This window comes from Sander vitreus, chromosome 20, assembly GCF_031162955.1.
Source record: "Sander vitreus isolate 19-12246 chromosome 20, sanVit1, whole genome shotgun sequence".
NCBI lineage: Eukaryota > Metazoa > Chordata > Actinopteri > Perciformes > Percidae > Sander > Sander vitreus.
In genome coordinates, this window is record NC_135874.1 from 5194164 (window position 1) to 5216023 (window position 21860).

At 41.9% G+C, this 21860-nt stretch overlaps 2 protein-coding genes across 5 annotated transcripts in view; one reads left to right on the forward strand and one right to left on the reverse strand.

Moving 5' to 3' along the window:
• The first annotated feature begins 88 nt into the window (after positions 1-88).
• alms1 (ALMS1 centrosome and basal body associated protein) lies at positions 89-17336 on the forward strand. Of its 2 annotated transcripts, none has more exons than XM_078277607.1 (18): positions 89-420; positions 2577-2742; positions 3090-3192; positions 3296-5171; positions 5391-5550; positions 5972-7135; positions 7267-7382; positions 7812-8904; positions 9244-9363; positions 10454-10609; positions 11108-12105; positions 12848-12962; positions 13390-13596; positions 13716-13960; positions 14540-14705; positions 16345-16402; positions 16791-16890; positions 17042-17336. In XM_078277607.1, exons 1-18 carry the CDS (start codon positions 406-408, stop codon positions 17081-17083), a joined length of 6900 nt encoding a protein of 2299 aa, XP_078133733.1. In that variant the 5' UTR covers positions 89-405; the 3' UTR covers positions 17084-17336. The 2 variants fall into 2 exon arrangements, with proteins under 2 accessions (XP_078133733.1, XP_078133732.1); XM_078277606.1 differs by having other exon boundaries at positions 90-420; positions 9241-9363.
• dctn1b (dynactin 1b) overlaps positions 17333-21860 on the reverse strand; it is a 58701-nt gene continuing 54173 nt past the window's right edge. For all 3 annotated transcript variants that reach the window (XM_078277610.1, XM_078277609.1, XM_078277608.1), the window contains 5 exons: positions 21048-21175; positions 20760-20946; positions 19835-19908; positions 19545-19634; positions 17333-18897 (listed from right to left, as the gene is read on the reverse strand). In XM_078277610.1, the coding sequence (XP_078133736.1) occupies positions 18760-18897; positions 19545-19634; positions 19835-19908; positions 20760-20946; positions 21048-21175 (617 nt within the window). In that variant the 3' untranslated portion in view covers positions 17333-18759. The remainder of the gene's footprint in view (positions 18898-19544; positions 19635-19834; positions 19909-20759; positions 20947-21047; positions 21176-21860) is intronic.

Here is a 21860-nt window from a genome sequence, read left to right on the forward strand (position 1 = left end):
TCTGTGACTTCCTGTTCAGCCTGAAGGCTGCTGGAAACGGCTGTAAAGTTTTTGCAATACTCTATGTTAGTACTGCAATAATAATTCAACTGTAAAACATATTTGGTGATGGTGACATTTTACAGTGACTACATGAACTTGAAAGTGTGGATGAGGTGGTAGACTCCCACCGATTTTAAACCGGAATCATTTTCGTTTTTTACGCAAGCGAGCGATCCATCTGTTCAATACACGATCTTTCTCGTTCTTCAGTTCAAATCACATCCCTCTCGCGCCCTCCCGCGCGAGTTTCCGGGGTTCCCCCCCCGTTCACCCCTACATTTCCTAGCAACGCTCCGGCTCCTTGGATACGAGCTAGAGGAAGCTCGCTCACTGTGGCGGACGGACAACAACAACATTAACAACATGGAACCCCCAGAGGTAGCTAATGTTCATAACTTTATTCCTGGTGTGGGAATTATCATAGGGAATTATGTGCGGTTCGCTTTCCCCCGGAGAAATCTGGCTAACGTCTAACGTTACCCACGCTGGTCGTTGTAACGTTAAATAGCGTGCTAACCGCTACCCGCTTTCTAGGTTGTTAGCCAATTTTAAATAGCTTGCTAACTGCTAACCGCTTACTAGCTAGGTTGTTAGCCAATTTATCGACTGGCCACATGCAGTTAACCCAACGTTGCTTATTTTAAACGTAATTGTTGGACAAAATGTGCGTTCCCATGGTCCGTCATGACGATAGCATAAAGGACTAGCGGCTACTTAGTTGCAAATAGCATTTTATGCAGTTTATACAAAGCTTAGCTAGTCCTGTCTGTCACCAAGCTAACAGACAGTAACCTGTTGCGCTCAACGCTAATTAGCTTACTTTTTGTTATTGGCAACTGAAACCATTGCTACTTTGATGACAAAACTGACAGCTTTAAAGAGGCCAGAGATAATGTGCAGTGCGGCAGCCAGATCAACTGCTTAATTGTTCACAAACTGCACCGATAAAGATAAACCGCAGTTTCATTTCAAGCTGAAACTAACACTTAACTAAGCATATGACAAATACATACAGTATATACTATATGTGTGTGACAAATGCTGTTAATATGCATTACATTCTAAATGGCTGTACATTCTTTTTTGTTTGTGAGTCAGTCGTTTCAAGGATAAAGCCCTTTCTCATGAAATGTTATTTTGTCTGCTATCATGTTCAAGCAATTGAGATTATATTAGTCACAGGAATGCTTAGATAGATAGTCAAGTACATTTTATTTATATAGCCCAAATCCCAAATTGGCTTCAAGAGGGGAAGAATACACCAACATAGTAAAAGTACAGTATGGACAATGGGGATGACAAAATTATCGATAAATTACACAAAGAACATCTATCTAGAAAAATTTAGTACTTTAATAATTCCTGAAGGGGAATTGCAGTTCTTATAGCAGCCATCTCACAGAAATCACAAAACAGATTAAGTAGGTAGGATCTGAAATTCACTTTAAAAAGCCAAATAGTATACAGTAAGTAAAATAGAATAAATAAAAATCAGTTAATATAGGATTATAGACTAAAATTAGGACCATAATCTTTAACTCTGATAAAAAAATATTAAATATAAACTTTACAAAGATGGTGTCCAGTAATATACTGTTACTGTACATTCAGGGTTTCCCCCAGAAAAGTTGTTTAGCCCGGTGGCTAAGTGTCTTTTTGTGACGAGGGCCCTGCTGGGGCCAGTCATAGACTGATTGCTGCATTAATGTAGAGCCCAACAGTTCCTGTGATAACAGAATCATAGATAGAATCGCAAAAGTTAGAATAAAAAAAAAAAAAGCTATAAGACAGATTCCATAGAGCTCTACATTTAGTCAGTCCTGAAAGCTAACTGGAGATTTGAAAATATGACTATGTCTAAGTTGCCAACCGAGCCGCCCCACTGTAACCGTAGTTTAAACGTCTTAAAAATACATTAATTATTCCCAATGGCTTAGGCCTGGTGGGGGGGCAATTTAGGCCCTGTGGGCCACCAGACTTGCAATACAATGGGGGAAACATTAGAACAAGTCCAGTATATAATGCTGCAAGGTGCATGATTCTCCTTGGATTAAACAGAATTAACTTTACATTGAACACTGTATTATGTAAACTCAGAAATATGGCTGCTATCTAATATTCTAGAGGTAAGAGGTTGCATAATAGATTCAGAGGATATTGTGATGAATGTAATAAATAAATGCACAAATCCAAAGGAGCAGCTTTGCAGTTTGTTATGAACCTGAGGTGCAGAGGAGACTCGTTATGCAAAGTGATGGCAGCTGTGAGGAATGATTTCCTGTTCCTGTTGTGTTCCTTGTGACAAAGAAGCTGAATGAATGGCTAAAGGTGCTCTGCTGTCTGACCAGCAGGTTGTGTGAGACAATTTTCGGGATGGATCACAGCAGCATGCTCCTCTCCACTACCAACTCTAGAGGCTACAGAGTTATTACCAGCAGTTGTTGTTTTAAGCCTCTAAAGACATTTTCTCATGTTTTTGGTTACACAGCAAGACGACAGCAATAATTTACTTTGTTTGATAATTGGGTTCACAGAGGGTGGTGGGATCTCCTCAGATGCCAGGTGATGAAGATGCGAGTCAGTCTGTGGGACATGCATCCATAAATCAACTAGAAGCTCAAAGTCATAGCTGTGCCAGTCAGGACCAGCGGCCGCCCAGGCTGGAAACACATGGCTCACAGGGGTGCTCTTTTCAGCAAGGTATGTACGTTGAATACAACGATGAATTTCTATCTCAGCTCTTTTTTTGTCATCATGTTGATTTAGGATAGGAGGTGATTCAGAACAAAATGTGTTGTTATAAATCTGTTTTGTCTATTAAAAAAAAAAAAATTGGTCCCATGATTTCATGATATGTGTTTGTTTGGAAAATCACATTTCAAGTCTAGTTTATAATTCATAACATTGGATCTCATGACAATGCGAAGTTGTAGGCAGTGATGGTTTACTTTGCATACGTTAAGTTTATAGGATTTATACTTCAGTTGTAAGTTGTAAACCTGTTTACAATGCCTGTGAATAACATTCAGCATTTTCTGTATTATCAGAGTTTCAGGACATTAACCTGTCTCCAGCCCTTTCACTGTTGCCTGTAAACTTCACTGAACATTCTTTATTCCAACAAAGCGACAATGAATTTGCCCCTTTAAGGTAAAGAAAAAATTTAAAGTAAATTATTGGTTCTGTGGACATAGTTTTCTACAACATGTCATATGAATGTTCAGGAGTTTCAAATTTTATTTACTTTTTAAAGGGCGTACCCTGACATTTCCATGGCATCAGAGAGGTTTCACATTCCACCCCAGGATCGCACTACTCAGGCCTCTGAATGTGGCTCACTGTCCCAGCACCCTTTGGCCCAGGCAACCATCCTGTCTGAAGAAGAAGTAAGCAGCTGCTGCTCTCTGTCCCAGCACAGTTTGTCACTAATAAATGAAGGCAGACGAGAGGAAACTGTTCACTCCCCAATGATTGCCACCACTGACAGACAGGGAGTACAATCCAGTGATGATACGGGTAGCAGAGAGAAGGACTTAGTGACACTAACTGGCCCTCCAGACAAGCCAGTAGGAGAGACTGATGAAGATGAGGCATTCTTTCTGAGTAAGAATATCCCTGCGCAGCATCTTCTGGATCTCCTTCAGAAAGAAATTGGCATGGCAAGCAGCAGTAGTAGTGCTTTTTCCTCTGCCTCTAAGACCTCTGTGAAGGCTGCTGCATCTTTTCCCAGAGAATCTAAAAGCATTGACCAAAGCATGGATAGAAGAGAAGGTCCTCCAGGTGAAGTTTCTCTTTGCCAGCAGCACACACAAGAACCTGACAGGGATTTATACCCTGACCAATTGCAAACCTTGTCGTCGGAGGTCTGTAACATCACCATGGGGTCCCGTAGTACTAAACCTGATGACAGTAGCGAAGTGTTGCACAGAGAGCTGCTGTCTGAGGTAGAGAGGCGCAGCAGCCATGAAGCTGAATCTAAAAACCAACAGTGGAAAAGTCCTACACCACCCGGTCAGTCTCTCACACCATATCCCACAGGGATGCCTGAAGGCAAGCCAAGTGTGACCAGAACAAATTTGGGTGGCCTGCAATTGACAGGACCGTTTTCAGCAGGTGTTGAACGGGGTCACAGAGAGCAGGACCTCTGGTTCTCAGGGAACCAAACGGGGATTGATGGGTCCTACCTGGGTTTCCTTCCACAGTCTCAATCCACTCCGGGGTTTTTCAAGGCCCCACCTAAATCAAGTGTCAAGGCTAAATTAGGACAACTCTCTGCCATAGAATCACATAAAGAGAGCTTGTATCAGTCAAACACAGGGATCTCTCCACAGCCAGCTGTTCCTGCGGCTGATGTCCATTGCTCAGACACAGCCAATCAGAGCCGAAAAGAAGCTACCTCTGCAAAAGTCCATTCTCTCCCAAGTCTCAACTATATGCAGAAGGTAGACGCTTGGAGGGCAAATCAGAGTTCAGGCAAGACGTCACTATTTGATAGCTTGGCACTGCATGGTTTTTCTGGCATCTCTCCTAAAAAGAAAGCTTACGATGCAGTGTCTGACTCCCTTAATCATATTCTGAGTCAGCAGGCGAAAAGTTTACAACAGCCTGTTGTTTCAAGTGCTGCCAATCAGAATGTCACACAGAGCTCCTCCACGGCTCCTTCTGGCTCTTCTACAAGAAGAGGGGAGGCGGCAGGCGGAGCTCCTATTGATAAAGATAACACTGGCTCTGCAACAAGACCCTCTGCCTCAACCTTTGGCAGGTCACAGTCCCACTCATCTCTTAGCACCATTGTCAGGTCGGTCCAGAAAGATCAGCATGAGAAAAGACCTGGAGAAAAGGGGAACAGTCAGGCTCAGGACGATGTCCATCATCAGCCAAACGCCACAGTTCAACCGTCGCCTCGCGTGAGCCTAAGCCAGTTCAGTGACGTGTCACTTGATCACGATTTGACACTCTTAAGTTCCCAAGATAGTTACAACAGTGGAATTAAGTTAGGAGCTTCCATTGGAGCTTCTTCTGTTGTCAGCCTAGAAGTTGATAACTATGTCCCGTACTGGACTTCAAAACAATCAACACCACCACCTCCGCCCGAACCGCGAGAGCTCAACATTGAAGAACGAATCCCGGTAATTGAAAGACTTAAACAAGCATATGTCTTTAAAATATTAGAACTGGAAACTTGAATAATTGTTAATGCAGATTCAATTTCAGCATAGAATAAATGCTAACATTTAGCAGTTAATTATAATTAGCATGCACATTGTGAGGAATTTGGGTAAAAAATACCATAAACATGTAGATTTGTATTCCTGCTTCTGATATTTTCTGTATTATTTTTCCTGCAGTTGTATCTCCATAACCTGGGCATTGACCAGTCACCCTCAACGATCTTAACTCCATTTGTACCTAGAGGGTCAATCAGAGAGCCGGAATTCTCTCCCACTGACCTCTGTACAATTAAAGGATCTATTGGAACCCCAACCAAGAGCACCCAACCATCTGAAGGTACCTTTTAAAAGTGATTTTATTTTTACTGAAAATATAATATTCAAAGAGTAACATTTTCAATGGGCCATAAAAAGTCCAAGCAGTCGGTTGGGCTGAGAATCAAAGTCTAGGAGATGTTTGTAAAAGTTAGTCTATTTTATACCAAGTGTAAAGCCAAGTTTTATTATTTTCTTTGAAAAGGAATATAATTAAAAAGATATTGTTTTACTTTCGATCACTAAGTTCAATTAGCATTTTTTTTCAAAAGCGGTCTACAAATTTGTTTTTGTATTTACACATTACAATTTTGATATTTTCCACTGAATGGGTCATTTTTATCAACTGCTAATTGGTAAATGTACCGTATTACCTATAATGAACCTACTGTATGTGGTAGATTTAAACAAATAAATTAAAAAAACTCATGTTGTATTTTCAGGTGAAAGTCCCCATAAAGGACAGTTTTCCAGATCCAGCATTCTGTCAGTGGACTCCAGTATATCCATACCGTTGAGCCTGGACAGTCTTGGTCCAGGTGCTACTGTCCCAGAGCGGACCAGACGGGCTTTTCCTTTATCAGATACAGAAGCTATCCAGAGTAAACACAGACCAGCCTCCTCTTCCCTCCCTGAAAAAGACACTTATCCTTCCACTCAGCAACAGCACACGGACATCTGCTTAACTAGCAGCCAGCATACCATCCAACTAGTAGATCGTTTTGGCCCTGACCCCTTGTTAGCTACCAGGGCTAGGTGTAGGGAAAGAGACTTGGATTCACCCTTGCAAACTAGCCAGAGTTTGGAGGAGCAAAGCACCGAAGATTCTATGGTTAGCTCCAAGGCCTTGTTGGAGCTCCGTCAACTACTCTCTCAGGCGGGGAATGTGCTATCTGCTGGGTCTTCTGGGGGTTTCTCAGCTTCCCCTGCACCATCCAGTCTGCTCACTGATGACATATTCCTCTCACTGAAGACAAAAACCTGCAAACTCCAGGACTCCTCATTCTCCTGTGCTAATGAGGATCCCAAAACTCGATCCTCCCTACTGTGCGCTAGGTTCTCGTCTGACTCGATGCTGACCTCCGAGAAAGTGAGAGAAAGCTCTATTGGTCGAGAGAGTATGACCTCATCGCGGCAACATAATTATTCATCCACACAAGCTCTTGTTCCTGCACCAGCCAAAGGTGCACACAGAAGGCCACAAGTAAGCACTGCTAGTAGAGGTGCAGGGTCAGCCCTTGTCCTCTCCCAATCGGCTCGACGGGCAGAGCCTGAAGGCTGCAGTGCAGCTCCCCCTGACAACACAGTCCCACCACAGCCACCAGTCATTGCGCCTTTACCAGTTTTGAGTACACAGATGTTCACCTCTACTCCTACAGACATAGTGGGTGACACAGAGGAGGAAAAACAAACTACTCTGGAAGCTCCTGTACTGAGCAGCTCCTCCTCGCCCATCCTCGAGGACACTGATCAGGAGCTGATGAGTGATGGGAGTAGTGAGGGCTCGCTGGCAGTCAGAGTGGCCAAGTTACTGCAGAGTGAATCTCCGGCCACCATGGTGTCCAGTACACCAAGCATCACTGACCAAGAGGAGAGCAAAGCCAGAGGTAAGTGGATTCACATGTTGTTAAAATGTTAAGTTTTCATGGTGAAAAAAGATTTAAAACCTCCAAATAAAGTCTTCAAACTTACTAATGATCTTGCATGAATACACTATCATCTGCTTTCTATTTTGCAGAGTGGATTAAACTGAAGATATCAGGACAGCAGTGTGAACCTCTGGAGTTGGACAAAGAGGACAGAAAGCGGATTGAAGAGATCAAGAGAGAGCTGCTGTTAAAATACCCTATAAAGGTGAATCACTGATGAAGAGGTCTTTATCATTACAGTCATAATTATAAAAGCTTAATTTTGTGCTTAATTTACTTAAACTTACTACATTTATAAAGTACTGAAAATGTATAATAAATAGTTACAGATTTCCTTTTTTAAATCATGTAAATATTGATAAAGAAAATGTTTTGTCATTTTGATGTCTGCCTCCAATCTCTGGACAGTACAGGTCTCATACTAAAGGTAACTGGTGTGTTACAGGCATGGCGTGTTAACAGATGCATGTTAGACTTTGGAAAATTTCCAAATTTGTTTCCAGTTATGATGCCAATTTTCAAGAAGTTTGGATCTTTGTGGTGGATTAATTAATTCACAGGATAACATAAACTAGGATCACCTTGCCTGGTCTCACCGTTTGACACGCACCTTGTTTTTTGCTTCTCCTTTCAGAGTCAGGGGAGCACAGATACAGAGAGCAGTACATCCAGTATAAGAGTCCAAACGGTGCAGAATGCGTCTTGGCAAGCAGCATTATCGAAGGCAGGGAATGTCTCTAACAACCAGCCATCCCAGCCTCTGCAGGGCCTCCACACAGGTCTCTCGGACTCCAGCGTGCAGCTTCAAAACCCCCCTCGCCCAGATCTAGAGGCTCAGATATGTGAGATTGCTGCCAGAGAAGGGGTAACCCTCCCTAGGAAAAACCCTCAGGCCCTCACATCGATTACCATTGCCACGCGCAGGCGGTCCACCTCCCCCTCCACGTCGCCTGCACCTCCCCTCAGTCCAGCGCCTGGGCTGCTCCACCTGGCCGAGCTCTCAACAGAAGCAGTCAAGCTTCCTAAAGCTAATGGGCAGCTTCCCCATACCATGGCTGAAGAAGATGAGGTGACCAGAGAGCCAGCATCAGCGTTTGAACAAAGCAGTAGTCTTCACACCAGAAGCCAAAATCTGACTTCTACATCCGCACCAGTGAATCAGAAGAGGCAAGACGTTTTAGGAGGCCAGTTTGAAGAACCTGTCCCACCCTCGCAGGATTTAGGTAGAGAGGATGTGAATGCTAAGGAGGACAACACCCAATCGTTCATGGGAGATGATGAGTTATCTGTCCAGAACAGCTCTTGTTCTGGTGTTGGTCACGAAGCTGAGCAGGCCACAGGTTCCTCCACATCGGAATCCCCAGCCAGGGCGGGACACGTCTCACATGTCCATCTCACTCTGTCCCCCAAAGCCACTGATCACACCTCTTCCACTGCTGTCCACCCCAGTCATGCTGTTACAGGGTTGCTACGTAAAGAATTTGTCCCCCTCAGACACACCTCTTCTGCTGCCAGCAGTCCGGACGAAGGTGTCGGGTTGTCCAGTCCACCAGAGTGGTACGATGTCAGAGAGCCAGTAAGACACCAGGTGCCTAAAAGATCTGAGACCGCCACCCTGTTCAAAACCCCTGTACCTCAGGGAAGGATGACCCTCACATCCACACAATCCTCTACACCATGTCACAGAGTTGTTGTGTCACAAAGAACCTTAACCACTGAAACACCAGGTAAGCCTATTATTAATGTACTGCCAGTATATGTAAAGACCTATCGTGTTATTTTTAGATCCGTAACGGGAGAGTTTTGTAGTTCTGTAGTACAGTACCCAACCCTTCACTATGCAGTTAATCACATTATACATGAGGGCAGAGTTTTCAAACTAGATGACGGATGACAACATACTTTGTAAGTGTATTTGTGTTTTGTAACGTTTGCTGCCATGAGGCTACGTATTCTGATTCTGCATTCTTAGCTAAATTAGATCATAAGAAATGTCAACATGGCTTTATCCTTAATTATCTGTTGTAGGTAAAGATGATTGTATGTTCCTTCTCATCTTTCAGCAGTGCCTGTTCTGTTACCTTATAAACCCTGTGGCAGTGAGGAGCTCTTCTACATCCCTCAAACAGAAACTGACATCTCCTCTACCAACCCTTCTGACACCACCATGGAGAGCTCCCATACAGGTACATTTGTCTCAAATATTTTACTGTGCAATGTAGATCACATTGAACATTAGTTGTAAACCACGATTTCTACCATATTACAATTTGTAGGGTTGCCCACTGAAAGTCAGTCTGACTGACTGTGTGGAAATGTGATGTTTTCAAATCACACATGATGACAAAGCCATTAAAATGTGGGTCTTGGGTCGCCTGGGAAGCTCACCTGGTTGAGCATGCGCCCCACGTACAAAGACTCAGTCCTTAACAGAGCGGCTGTGGGTTCACTTCCGACCCGTGGCCCTTTGCTGCATGTCATTTCCTCTCTCTCTCCCCTTTCCTGTCTTAATCTGTCCTGTCAAAGGCCTAAATGCCCACAAAAACATAATCTTAAAAATGTGGGTCTTGCAGGTTAAACATGAGGCTAATGTAGGCTGATATAGTTTAGTGGGCGGCTGCTCTGCAGGTGTGCTGAACTGACACTAACTGGACAGGGGAGTGTAACATATATTTCTCATATTTGTAGGATAGTAAGTGTATTGAATAAGTAATGTTGAGCGTTTATAAAAAATATCTAATAATAGATAAGAAAAAGCATGCAACAAATGAATATACCAAAGATGACTGGAGACCAAATTGGTCAAAAAAAACTGGACAGCTTTTTTTCTTGCACTGACTGAACTTGAACATAGCAAATGGTTAAAAGTTTATCGAAATAGAAATGAAGAAACTATTTAAATTCAGAGAATTGAATTGTCAGTTGTATCTGTGATAAATGAGGAGGCTCTGCTCTCATTTTCCCTGTGCCTGTATGGGTAGCAGCTGGTCTATTGTAACCTACACCAGGCAGTGCATTAATTATACATGTTCAGGGGCGGAGTGAGACATAGGCTGAGCTGGGGCCCAAGCAGAGGGAAAGAGAGAGGGAGTCGGGGACTTGTAGACTCCATTTTTTTTAAACATCTTCTGTTCATTACTAGCTGAAAAAGAAGGATTTGGGTATTTTTTGCAGTAGTGTTATTCATCTGTTATCTCAAATTCGGACAATCTTGGTCCAACCTTTTCTGAGTAGCACTCATCATGAGGTAACAAGCCACTTTGGAAATCTGACCAGGCTCAGACGACGCTGTGCCCCCACGCTTCAGCAGCGAGGTCCTCGGGCACCGAGACACTGGGTTGGACCGTGGAGTCACCATCAGACACTCAGAGGGCATCTACAGCAAGAGGCTGAAAACAGCCACCTTCAAAATGCATGAGCCCGGACACAGAGGTGAGCTCAACATACAGAAAAATTGTATTTATACTCCTTAAGTTATATTGTGTCAAATGCATGTGTGAAACAAGTATCTTAAATCATTACAAATAAAAAGCCATTAATAGTTAATTTTTACAAATATATGTCACTCTGGTTAAATAGAATCAATATAATGAAAGGGACATTGTTGGACTGTTTGGCAATGCATATGATGTTGTTTTTGTTGTTGTTGGCAGTAGACGGTAACTAATGAGAAGTTAGTTAAAGAAGTATTTGATCCTTTTATTTTTAATTTAGAAATGTTAAATTTGGCATTTTTATAAAATTGTCTGTGAAACAGCTTGTTTTTGGTTTGCTTTTAAAAGCATTAGTGTGTGTGCTTTTGTGTACACAGCTTTGCTTAGTCATTTTCTTTCTAACCCTTGTTTGTTTGCACATGAGGCAATGGATAATAAATATATTGTTCGTATGATCCTAATTCAATCTTAACACCTGTTCTCTCTCTCCTCGTAGGTGCCTCTATATCAGCAGATGGACCTTCACAAACAAGTGTGACTCAAGCTCCAAAGCAGTCTTCTCAGGTAACCGCGTCCTTTACCAGAGTGCCTTTATCAAGCAACCAAGGAGCCTCCAAGAGAGACCAGGGGACCAGCCCGATGCAGTTCCCCAGTTATGATCAACCAAAGCTGAGCCGTGTGAGATTTCATGTGGACTTAGCCTACGACAAGGCGAGCCATCACCTGGACCAAAGCCCTGTTCCTCAGGAGGGTGAGGAGCACCACCAGGAGAAGATGGACTCCGGCCTCCATGACCCCACTTCCAAGCAGAGCAGCAGCACTCTGGACCAGCTGTGGAAGAGGTTCTGTGATCAGTGGAGCCTGGAGCAGTCCCAACCCACCAGTGACAGAGAGGCATCACTGCTGGAGCGGCTAGAACGCCTGTCCCGTCTTATTAATAACACAAGGGGCACTTGCATGTCAGAACTACAAGAAGAAAATCTAGGAAGGAGGGGAGAAGATGCTATGGGGAACAAAACAAAGAAGTATATTGGAGGAGTGAAGAGGAGTGTAGGTTGTGAGGACAGAGGAATAGAGTGGAAAGTCAGAAGAGGTAGAAAGGTTGAAGGTGAACCTCCTGTCCCTCATCAGGCCTGGACACAGAGCCTACAGGTAGATGAAACCTCTCAACCAACGGACGAGGACAGCCGTGACTCCTCCATCTCCAGCTTCTCTCAGGGCTCCTCCCAGAGTCAGCACCTCTGTCCTGCAGACAGAGATGAGTCAGAGACCTTATCCACCATGTCCAGCTCCATGTCCACCGTGGACACAGCGCGGCTGATTCGAGCCTTCGGCGCCCACCGAGTACAGCACCTGAAAACGAGCTCCAGCCTCAGTAAACTGTACAGCACCATCAACAGGCAGAAGGAAGGGAGGGAGCAGCGGAGAGGAGGAAACAAAGAGCTGCCTTACTTCATCACACTGTCAGAGACCACCGGTACTGACGAATCCATAGTAAGTGTATATGCATGTTATTGCCCTCATTGTAAGGTAAAGCTAATTTAATTACAGAGTGTATAAGGATAGTCATATGTATGTACCAAGTGCAATATTAAAGCTTTCTGACCACAACCCCTTTGAAAGCTTGTGGAACACTTGGAGAGTCATGGAAAATGGAGATCCATGGAAATCTCTTCTACGTAAAATATAATCACAATATATTATTACCAGGCTTTCAAAAAAGTTTTTTGTTGTTTTTACCAGTATGATATCTTGATCCAAAATACGCATGCTGCTTTGAGTGGCTGAATATCACCAAAGAGGAACTTGAAGATCATCAGAGGTCTTTGAATTTCATGTCTGGCTGTGGAATTCTGAATAAATCCACAATCTATGTAGGTTGCATTGTTGCAGAGGTGTATCGGCACCTAACGACAAAGCTTTTTCACCAAAGACATTTTTGATTTGTAAGGAAATAGCACGGGTGTCACTAATAACATTACCGTTGGCTCTGTTGTATTCAATTGTCCCAATTAACCATGACAGTATGCACTATACCCGGACCCTGAAGCTGAACCGGCTATATGGAATTCAGCCAATTTTCTATTCACACGTGTCTTTTCCTACTGTGACATGTCAACATACGTTCTGTGAAAAATACCTTTTGTAGGAGCACAGAACAAAGTGACACACAAAGTGACATAATTGCAGGTATTGAACAGCTCTAAATGTTTGATGTGATTTTATTGGTCTTCAGGTTGCTGCTGATTCTGCATCAACCAGCACTTACACCCTTCCGTCACACAGCGGCCCCTCCAGGACTCTGGCAGCCAAGAAGAGTGTTAAACTGGTCAGCAAAAGCATCCAGGCAGGTCAGTGCTGCTAAAGAGGTCACTCGGATTGATTAGTGTTTGCTAAAGTAATTTGGTTAAATGTTGGTTGTAATGTCTTTGGTGTGGTGGAAAATCTTTACCAACAAAGAGTCTACAGCCTAACACAATTAGGGCTACACACAACTCACAAGCTGCTACTCCATTCAAAAAGACTTTTTTTTTTTGGCTGTTGTGAATGCCTGTTGTCTAGTCCTCCAATATACATAAACCTAATTTCCAATAACAAAAATTCTATATTCGGGCAAATTATGTATTTGAGTTTGTTTTAACATCAATGTAAATGTGCCAGGGTTGGCTCAATGGCTTATCTGTAACTAAAAAGACAGTAAATTCAGAAATGGGTTTAAAGTTGCAATTAAAGCAATTCTTTAAGATTCTTTACACTGTTTTTCTTTTTTTTGCTCAGGCGACCTGGAGATTGTCAGTAATGGGACTCGACGCCACACCAGAGATGTTGGAACCACATTCCCTTCGCCTGGTGAAGCCAGAACTTCCAGGCAGATTTCATCCAGCTTAGAGAAGGGAAGAGGAGGGCAGAGGAGCCCCGCTAAGAGTCAAGGGTTACAAAAACAGAGAAAAAGCAAGAGAAGCCATCCAAAGACCTACCCTAATGGTACGTTGACTACAAATAAAGCGGTCTGTGCTTTTTTCATGTAAAGAGTATGTTTTATACCAAAGTAAAACTTAATCTTTATTGATTTAGCTGGTTTAAATTTCCCTGGTCCTTTCCAGCTGTTTCATGGTTCATCTCTGCTGACAACCTGAGGTCTGAAGGGCGTAAGGAGAACCAGCCAGAGGAAGAGGAGTTGCTGTGGAGACAGAGCACTGCCTGGTTTGAACCATACAGCAGAATCGATCCATGGAGAGAACCGCTCCGACAGAGACAAGTACACGAAGACAGAAACAAACATGATGAACCCGATTTAGATCCAAGAACCAAAACAATGTCCTCTGGTTTGGCACGGATCTCTCTCCAGGTTGGTTGCCTAATAGGCTTTTCCTTAGGACAAATGTTTGTGTGTACATTTAAGAAGTGAGAGATGGAAGTGTTGTTTGCAGTGGGGAAACTATATTTTAGGTTCCTCCACAGGCTTGGCTTTTTATTAAAATTGTAGATGACTAATCTAAAAAGAAAACCCCTTTTTCCAAGTTTTGTAACATGCTTAGAGGATCGAAGTCCCTGAAAATTTGACTTTAAATGTTTAATATTTCCCTATTACATTAAGTATGTATGACAAAATCAAAGTAAAAAAATATAACTTTGGTTAAACTAAACCTTCCTCTTCATTAGGACTGTATGGGTGTGAAATAACTGATCCCTAAGCTCTCATGTGAAACATTCAAAACCTCTAACTTTGGCAGAAAATTGGGTGGAGAGAGAAAATAACTTTTTAGGCCCTTAAGATAAAATGTTGGAGTCATATTTTTATTTTTTTTAATTACCTTAGGACGTTTCAAAACAACAGTTAATGATTCCCTTAAAATGTCTTACTATTGATCCCTTTTTTTTTTTTTTATTATTTAAAAAACATTGATGTTCCTTTTCAATTCTGCAGGAGGCTCTGGAGATGCATCGTCCAGAGTTCATCTCTGATTCAAGGCTGAGGGTGAAGCGCATGGCTCTGCAGGCACAGGAGAGGAAGCTACAGGTCAACTTCTGCAGAGAGAGAGATGAACTCTTCAGCTGGCTTGGAGGAGCACAGAGGCTGCCGAGGCCTGCAGGTACTCAACAACACCAGGAGGGAAATGTGCGATTGTAACCTCAAACCTGCTCGAAACTTTAGATCTTTGTTTTTAGTCTACGGAGCCCCTTAACTGAGGTGTGCTATGTTCAGTCTGACAGCAAGATATCTTATTTATTCTGCTACTTAGCTTTTTTTTAGTCACTATAGTACTATTATCAATATTATGGTACAATGTTTCAAAACTCGAAGTACAAGACTCCTAACTGATCATACAGTGCTTGTAAATCATGAAATCTTGCATTCAAAGCAACTGATTCTCCTTTCATTTGGCTTGTTAACATCTTTCACTGAAAGACCAATGTTTCAAACAAAAGTTTCTGGTGAAATATGAGTACATTTCTTAAGTCACCTAAACACCATCCATCCATCTTCATCCGCTTATCCGGGGTCGGGTCGCGGGGGTAGCAGCTCCAGCAGGGGACCCCAAACTTCCCTTTCCCGGGCCACATTAACCAGCTCCGACTGGGGGATCCCGAGGCGTTCCCAGGCCAGGTTGGAGATATAATCCCTCCACCTAGTCCTGGGTCTCCCCCGAGGCCTCCTCCCAGCTGGACGTGCCTGGAACACCTCCCTAGGGAGGCGCCCAGGGGGCATCCTTACCAGATCCGAACCACCTCAACTGGCTCCTTTCGACGCAAAGGAGCAGCGGCTCTACTCCGAGCTCCTCACGGATAACTGAACTTCTCACCCTATCTCTAAGGGAGACGCCAGCTACCCTCCTGAGGAAACCCATTTCGGCTGCTTGTACCCTGGATCTTGTTCTTTCGGTCATGACCCAGCCTTCATGACCATAGGTGAGGGTAGGAACAAAAACTGACCGGTAGATTGAGAGCTTTGCCTTCTGGCTCAGCTCTCTTTTCGTCACAACGGTGCGATAAATTGAATGTAATACCGCACCTGCTGTGCCGATTCTCCGACCAATCTCCCGTTCCATTGTCCCCTCACTCGCGAACAAGACCCCAAGGTACTTGAACTCCTTCACTTGGGGTAAGGACTCATTCCCTACCTGGAGAAGGCACTCCATCGGCTAAACACATCAAAGTTATTACAATCACTTAGTCCAAGACCAAACAATGTAAGATACATGTTTCAAAATGACCCTTTGGAGTGCTGACGATGAGCTTTTCACTTCACTGTTTTCACATGACAGTAGGCAAAAATGTAACTGTACATTACCCATCAAATTCAACAACAAACTATTTCCATAATTCCTATCCCATAATTAGAAGTGGGATCTATGAAGACATCTTCCCCAATCGTCGATGCAACAAACTTTTACTGTATTGCAACATTACTGTAAAAAACACTGTTACAGAACTGAAAGAAAATGGTTTACTGTAAAAGTTTTCTGTAGTACACACTACACTAATCTGCATCAATGCAGTCTTCTGGATTTGGCAACAAGTACTCGTCCACATCACAATGTATGTTTTTATAGTTCATGGTTCACCTTGTACTCAAAAACCTTCTTGAATGTCGAATCCAAGCCTGACATTGGTCAGTGAAGTACCACATACTTGTGAGAATAGTACCATAGCGTCAGGAAAAAACATACAGTCCTGTACGTGCATTGTAAAGCCCAATATTTGTTTGACTGATTACTTATCTGTGTTAAGGCACTGCTCTGCTCAGGAGGGCTGTTCCCAGGAAGGAGATGATACTGAGATCCAAACAGTAAGCTTTTTATGTTTTTAAATGTTTAATTCAAAATGTAAATTAATTGGAAGGATTCATTACAATAGTAGCAATACTTTTGAATAGTACCAATACTAAAGACAATCTAAGGTGTTTTTTTTTCTTCCAATTTGTACCACAAGTGTAAAGGAATGAAATGGTACTTTGTACTTTTACACAAAATATACAAATATTACCATTTGACCTGACTGCTTATTTGGACTTTGACTGAATTTAAATGGTTAAAAGCAAGTGATGCATCATTTATGATATGGCTACTGTAATAAATGATTTAGAATCTAATAACATCCTGACCATTCTCAACTATAGTTGTTTTATTCAAAGTTTAGGCAGTATAAGTGTTGTCTTAACCCTGTTTTTTCTCCAGGATTTATGAGAATCTTCCAGAGGTGCAGAGGAGGAGAGAGGAGGAAAGAAGAAGAGCAGAGTATCGATCTTACCGGCTGAACGCTCAACTCTACAACAAGGTACAACACAAACTGCTGCTCTTAATCAAAAAGTTTACAAAATGCATCTGTTTATTTTAAGAGGTAGTTTTGAGCAGCAGAAGTGAAAATATCGAGCTGTTTTTAAAGTGGGTCAAAGACAAACATTGATGTCCTGTTTTCTGTCTTTCAGAGAATCACTAACCATGTCCTGGGCAGAAGAACAGACCAGTGACACTTTTTACTGTAGAGGAAATCAGTGATGGTAAAACTTCTTTTTTAATAACAAAACTAACTAATACAAAAAAAATTGCTTTTATTTATTTGCGACCACATTTTTAGTTGGTATTTCAAAGATTATGTAGAATTGTACTCTTTAGATACTTTTTTTTTCATACACTCAAATGTGTTTTAATGTAAAAAATAAACCAGATTCTTTATCATTTCTGCTAAATTCCATGCTTTGATTAAAGACAAAATACAGTGTCTTTAATGTCTTTTATTGATCGGTTGTGCAAGAGCAGGAAGCCACGCAAGGTAAGACAAGTTAGACAAGATTCAGTACATCAGCTGCACAGATAAATAAAATAAATAATGCATTTCCCCTCTTAAACTACAGTATGTAGATGCACTCTGCCCATTAATTAAATTAATTATAAAACTTCAAGTTAGAACAATACTGTGTAAACAAATCAGCATGGATTAATGAACTAAAAGCCTTTTTAAAAATCAGCTATGGCAAAGATGTAGTTTGGTCAAAACAAATCGTGTGTGTATCAGCATTTTTGTTCTGTGCAGATCACACGGTTTTATTCGAACCACAGAGCAAAATCCTCAATGCATTCTGTAGTTTGCTTACATATAAACTTAATTGCAATTAAAGTGTTTCATCCTACTAAAATGAATGGGCAGGACTTGTTATGTGCAAAAGTGTCTTTGATCAAACCACAGTAAAATGCCCACTACTTGAAATGGACAAATCTTGTATTTTCAGTATGTCTGAATCACAAACCTTTCCCTTTAGACAGGTTATAAAAATACACAAAGTGACACCTGATTAAAAAAAATTGTCATGAGCCTAATACTGTGTAGCTTTAACAGTGTAACAATATTCTGGCCTAATATGAACCACACTGCAGGTTCCACACCAGGGCCAAAGAGGAGTTTGATAAATATTCTACACAACAACACAGTCAGTGAATCTGGGCAGCATGCAGCAGTGCAATTGCAAGTGTCTCTACTTTTACTGGCCATAAAACAAAATTTCGACGAGCAAGATGGAGCTTTAAGTTACAGTATGAAGGGCTGTAGGCGAGAGCACGGCCGTCTAACACAGGTCCTTTTGGAAAAAGTTGAATTTGAGACCAATAAATATGCTGCTTTCCTGGTTTTAAGCGGATTTTCCTTGAATTAGTTAGGCCTAAAGTAGTGATTATTTTCATTAACAATTCATTACTTTCTTGCTTAAGTGTTCGGGTGATAAAATGTTAAACAGTGGAACATTCCCATTATAATTTACCAAAGTCTTGAGTTCAGATTTCTTGTTTTGGTTTGACATGAAAGAAAACCAACAAGTCCCACATTATCAGTAAATGATTGAAAAAATGGCTAAAACAATTGTTTCGAATTACTCTTCTGTAGACTGACTGACTAATAATTCAGGCTCTAAATGTCTGTAACCAAGAAGAGGCAGCATCAAAACAGGCCCAGACAGAACAAAGTTCTAGATATCCAAAGTAAATTTGAGATTAAACTGATCTCAAACCACAACCCTTACCGACACAGATCAACTTCCTTATAAATCAGGTTGTAATCTCTCCACTCGTGATCTTAAATACCTTCTTGTTTGGAAGCACATGTTGTGGGGGGGTGGTGTTGGTGCAGCAAGCAGGATGGCAGGGCATTTGAAGTTTAGGTCCGCAACAGACTGTGAACCCTCTGCAGCTGAGACTGGGATAGGACGAGCCGGTGGACCTGCTCCTGACCGCGGGTACACGGCACCATGACCCGACCCACCAGCACTGTGTCGCCCTGCTTCTCCTCCTTTGCCTAAAGACAGAAAAGGGATCAGTGTGGTAAGATCCCTTCAATTCTGGCTTCCGGACTCTGCTCTTTGAGACGTCTAACTGTGCTTTCTTAACAAAAGAAAATAGCAGGTATAGTAGTGACATAGTTTTTTTTGAGAGCAAGTAGAGGTCAACTTTTGAAGGTGTAAAGCAAAATTAAGCAATGTGAAATTAAACAACCATAGGTAGTGTCTTTTTATTGAAACAAAACCTACAGAATAGTGTAAACTGTTCATCATTGACACATTTTTAGTTTAGAGCTGTTACTTTTTAAAAAAAAAAGTGAATTTAATCAATTGGAATTCTCAGCAGAATGCGATAACGATGCATTAAATCTTTGCACAAAAACATAAATTGATCTGAATCAGTTGCTCAGGAAAAAGACTATAAAACGTCTGGTTTGCCCTTATTGTAGAAGACAAATAATCCGACTCTAAATAATTCCACTAATTCTTTAAAAAGATTTACCAAGGTTACCAATTGTCAAAAACAGTGTTGGTATGAGATGGTAAAGCTTCAAAACAGGCACAAAATGTTGCAGTGACACCCAAAAGCTCATCCCCCCCTCCTCTATGAATGCCAGGAGTGAAACAAGTGAGCTTTGACTGGTAATGTGGCTGCAGCTCTTACCTTAACAAACGAGGTCGAAGGGAACGTCGCAAAATCAGACGAGACTCGAGCTCCAGGTTGCTGGTGGACGACGTGCTCTGCTACTTCATCCTGACGGGGTGTACACAGAAATGGGAGCTCTGTTTGAAGTGTGTGTGTGTGGGTGTGTGTGTGTGTGTGTGTGTGTGTGTGTGTGTGTGTGTGTGTGTGTGTGTGTGTGTGTGTGTGTGTGTGTGTGTGTGTGTGTGTGTGTGTGTGTGTGTGTGTGTGTGTGGGTGGGTGGGTGGGTGGGTGGGTGGGTGGTTGTTTACCTTCAGTCTGCCCAGAGTGTCACTCAGGGACTGTAATCTAGCAGTCTGTTCCAGGAGCTGAGCACTAGGTATCACTGCAGGACAAATAAAAACACACCTGTTAATCATACAAAGATGTTATATGTAACAGCAAGGTTGTATTGCTTCCCTGCATGCATATTTGTCTCGCTCCGTCTCTATGACTTTTTATTACTTTAAGGACCAGGGGTAAATTGGGCTGGAACAGTGTTATATTTAAATGAATGTTCAATAAAATAATGTATTTCAATTCTTTATTTAGTGGGCATAGGCTATTCAATGTTTGGTGTCTGTTAGCAGTGCAGAGCCATAGGAACATCATAGCTGATACACACACTAATTATTTATTGATTGCAAGTCATAACATCAATGCATTATTAAATAATGCTATCACACATCGCCGGTCTTCATATCATGCAGGTAGGTTGCAAAATGTATGTCAGGAAATTCTAATAACTTATTGCATACCATTATCTTTTTTTGGTATACCATACTGTGGCTTTTTTTTTTTTTTATCACTTTTTCAAAATAATATACTATAGCTTTTTGTCAAATATGCCAGGAGAACAGTCTGAAGAGTGGCACATCACCAGCGTAGATATGGGTTAGAGAGGGTAGGTGGTAGATAGGGGAGAGAGGCTAGGTAGTGCCAAAAATTTGCCCATAATGCAGGATTTACCTTTTTAACTTTAGTCTTTAAAAAGTCAATCCTCCTGCATTATGGGCACAATTTTGGCTCTTCCGCTCCACCCAACCCCTCCTATCTACCCTCTCTCTCTCCTACTTATCTACCCTTTCTCCTATCTCTCCTACCTCCTAAAAGTGAAGAAAAAGTCATAGTATGTCGAAATAAAGTGAAAACAATTCTGAGGTGGATACTATTTTGAAGACATTAACACACGCATACCTGGAGATTTCCCAGTGATGTCCACCACCTTGACGTTGGCACTCATTTGCAGCAGAGTCTCCAGAAGCTGGTCAGTCTTGCGGTAGAGGGCACTGGAGAGCACTTTAGGGTGACCTCCATCTCTGGAGGGAAGTTTGGTCACGTGAAGAGGAGGCAGAGAGGCGAGCTGAGCACGCATCTTTTCAGCCTACGAAGGGAAACGTGGACACGATTAATCCAGATGGAACAGCAGCAAGCTGGATCGTCAGATTGGGGGTCCGAATGTGATGGTGGAGAGATGATTTGTACCTTCAGCCTGTTGTTGTCGTTCTTAAGGTGTTTGATGCAGAGTCTCTGAGCTTCAATCTGCTGAGTCAGCAGAGGAGAGTCGATCACCTGGACACCTGAACCTGAACTGACGCCCGACATCATGTTCACTGCGGGAGCGAAAGAGCAGGTACGCATTATAAACACCTGACTGGACCCAAACCTTATTTATAGTGTTTGCTAAATATTTGCATTCAGTAAACACTAAATACAGTTTCCTGTCTTCTCCATATTTTAAATAGGGCAGCACAAAATATTTTGTGTGTTTTCAAAAAAAAATGATTTTTGCGAAAGGCTGTTGCAGATGGTAAGTCCCGTTGGGGTGGACGTTGGGCTTTTTCACTTTGTAAACCTATTACATGCACAAAAAGATATATAACACAAAGGAAAGGGAAAAAGCATAATATGAATACTTCTTTCACCACTGATTTTTAATGTTTTGAAAGTGATCATCATTCAGTTTTTCTACTCTGGTGTAATTATCAATTATTACAGCAGACGTGTTTAGAAAAAAGTGTTCAGTACCTGTAAACTTATTGGTGTGTAATTTACATACTGAGCAGAGTTGCTAAATATGGATTAAGACCAGGCATGCAGATGTACATGCCAGAAGAATGTATATAATAAATACCACATTAATCACTATAACATACACATAAAACTTGTCAGTCATAATGGTTTAATAACAGGGGGTTTGCAGGCTTTAATATGTTAAATTTAAGACCATTTTAATACCACATACCATGCACAATGTAATGCCTGTTTCACAATCAAACTGTCCAGTATGAAAGTATG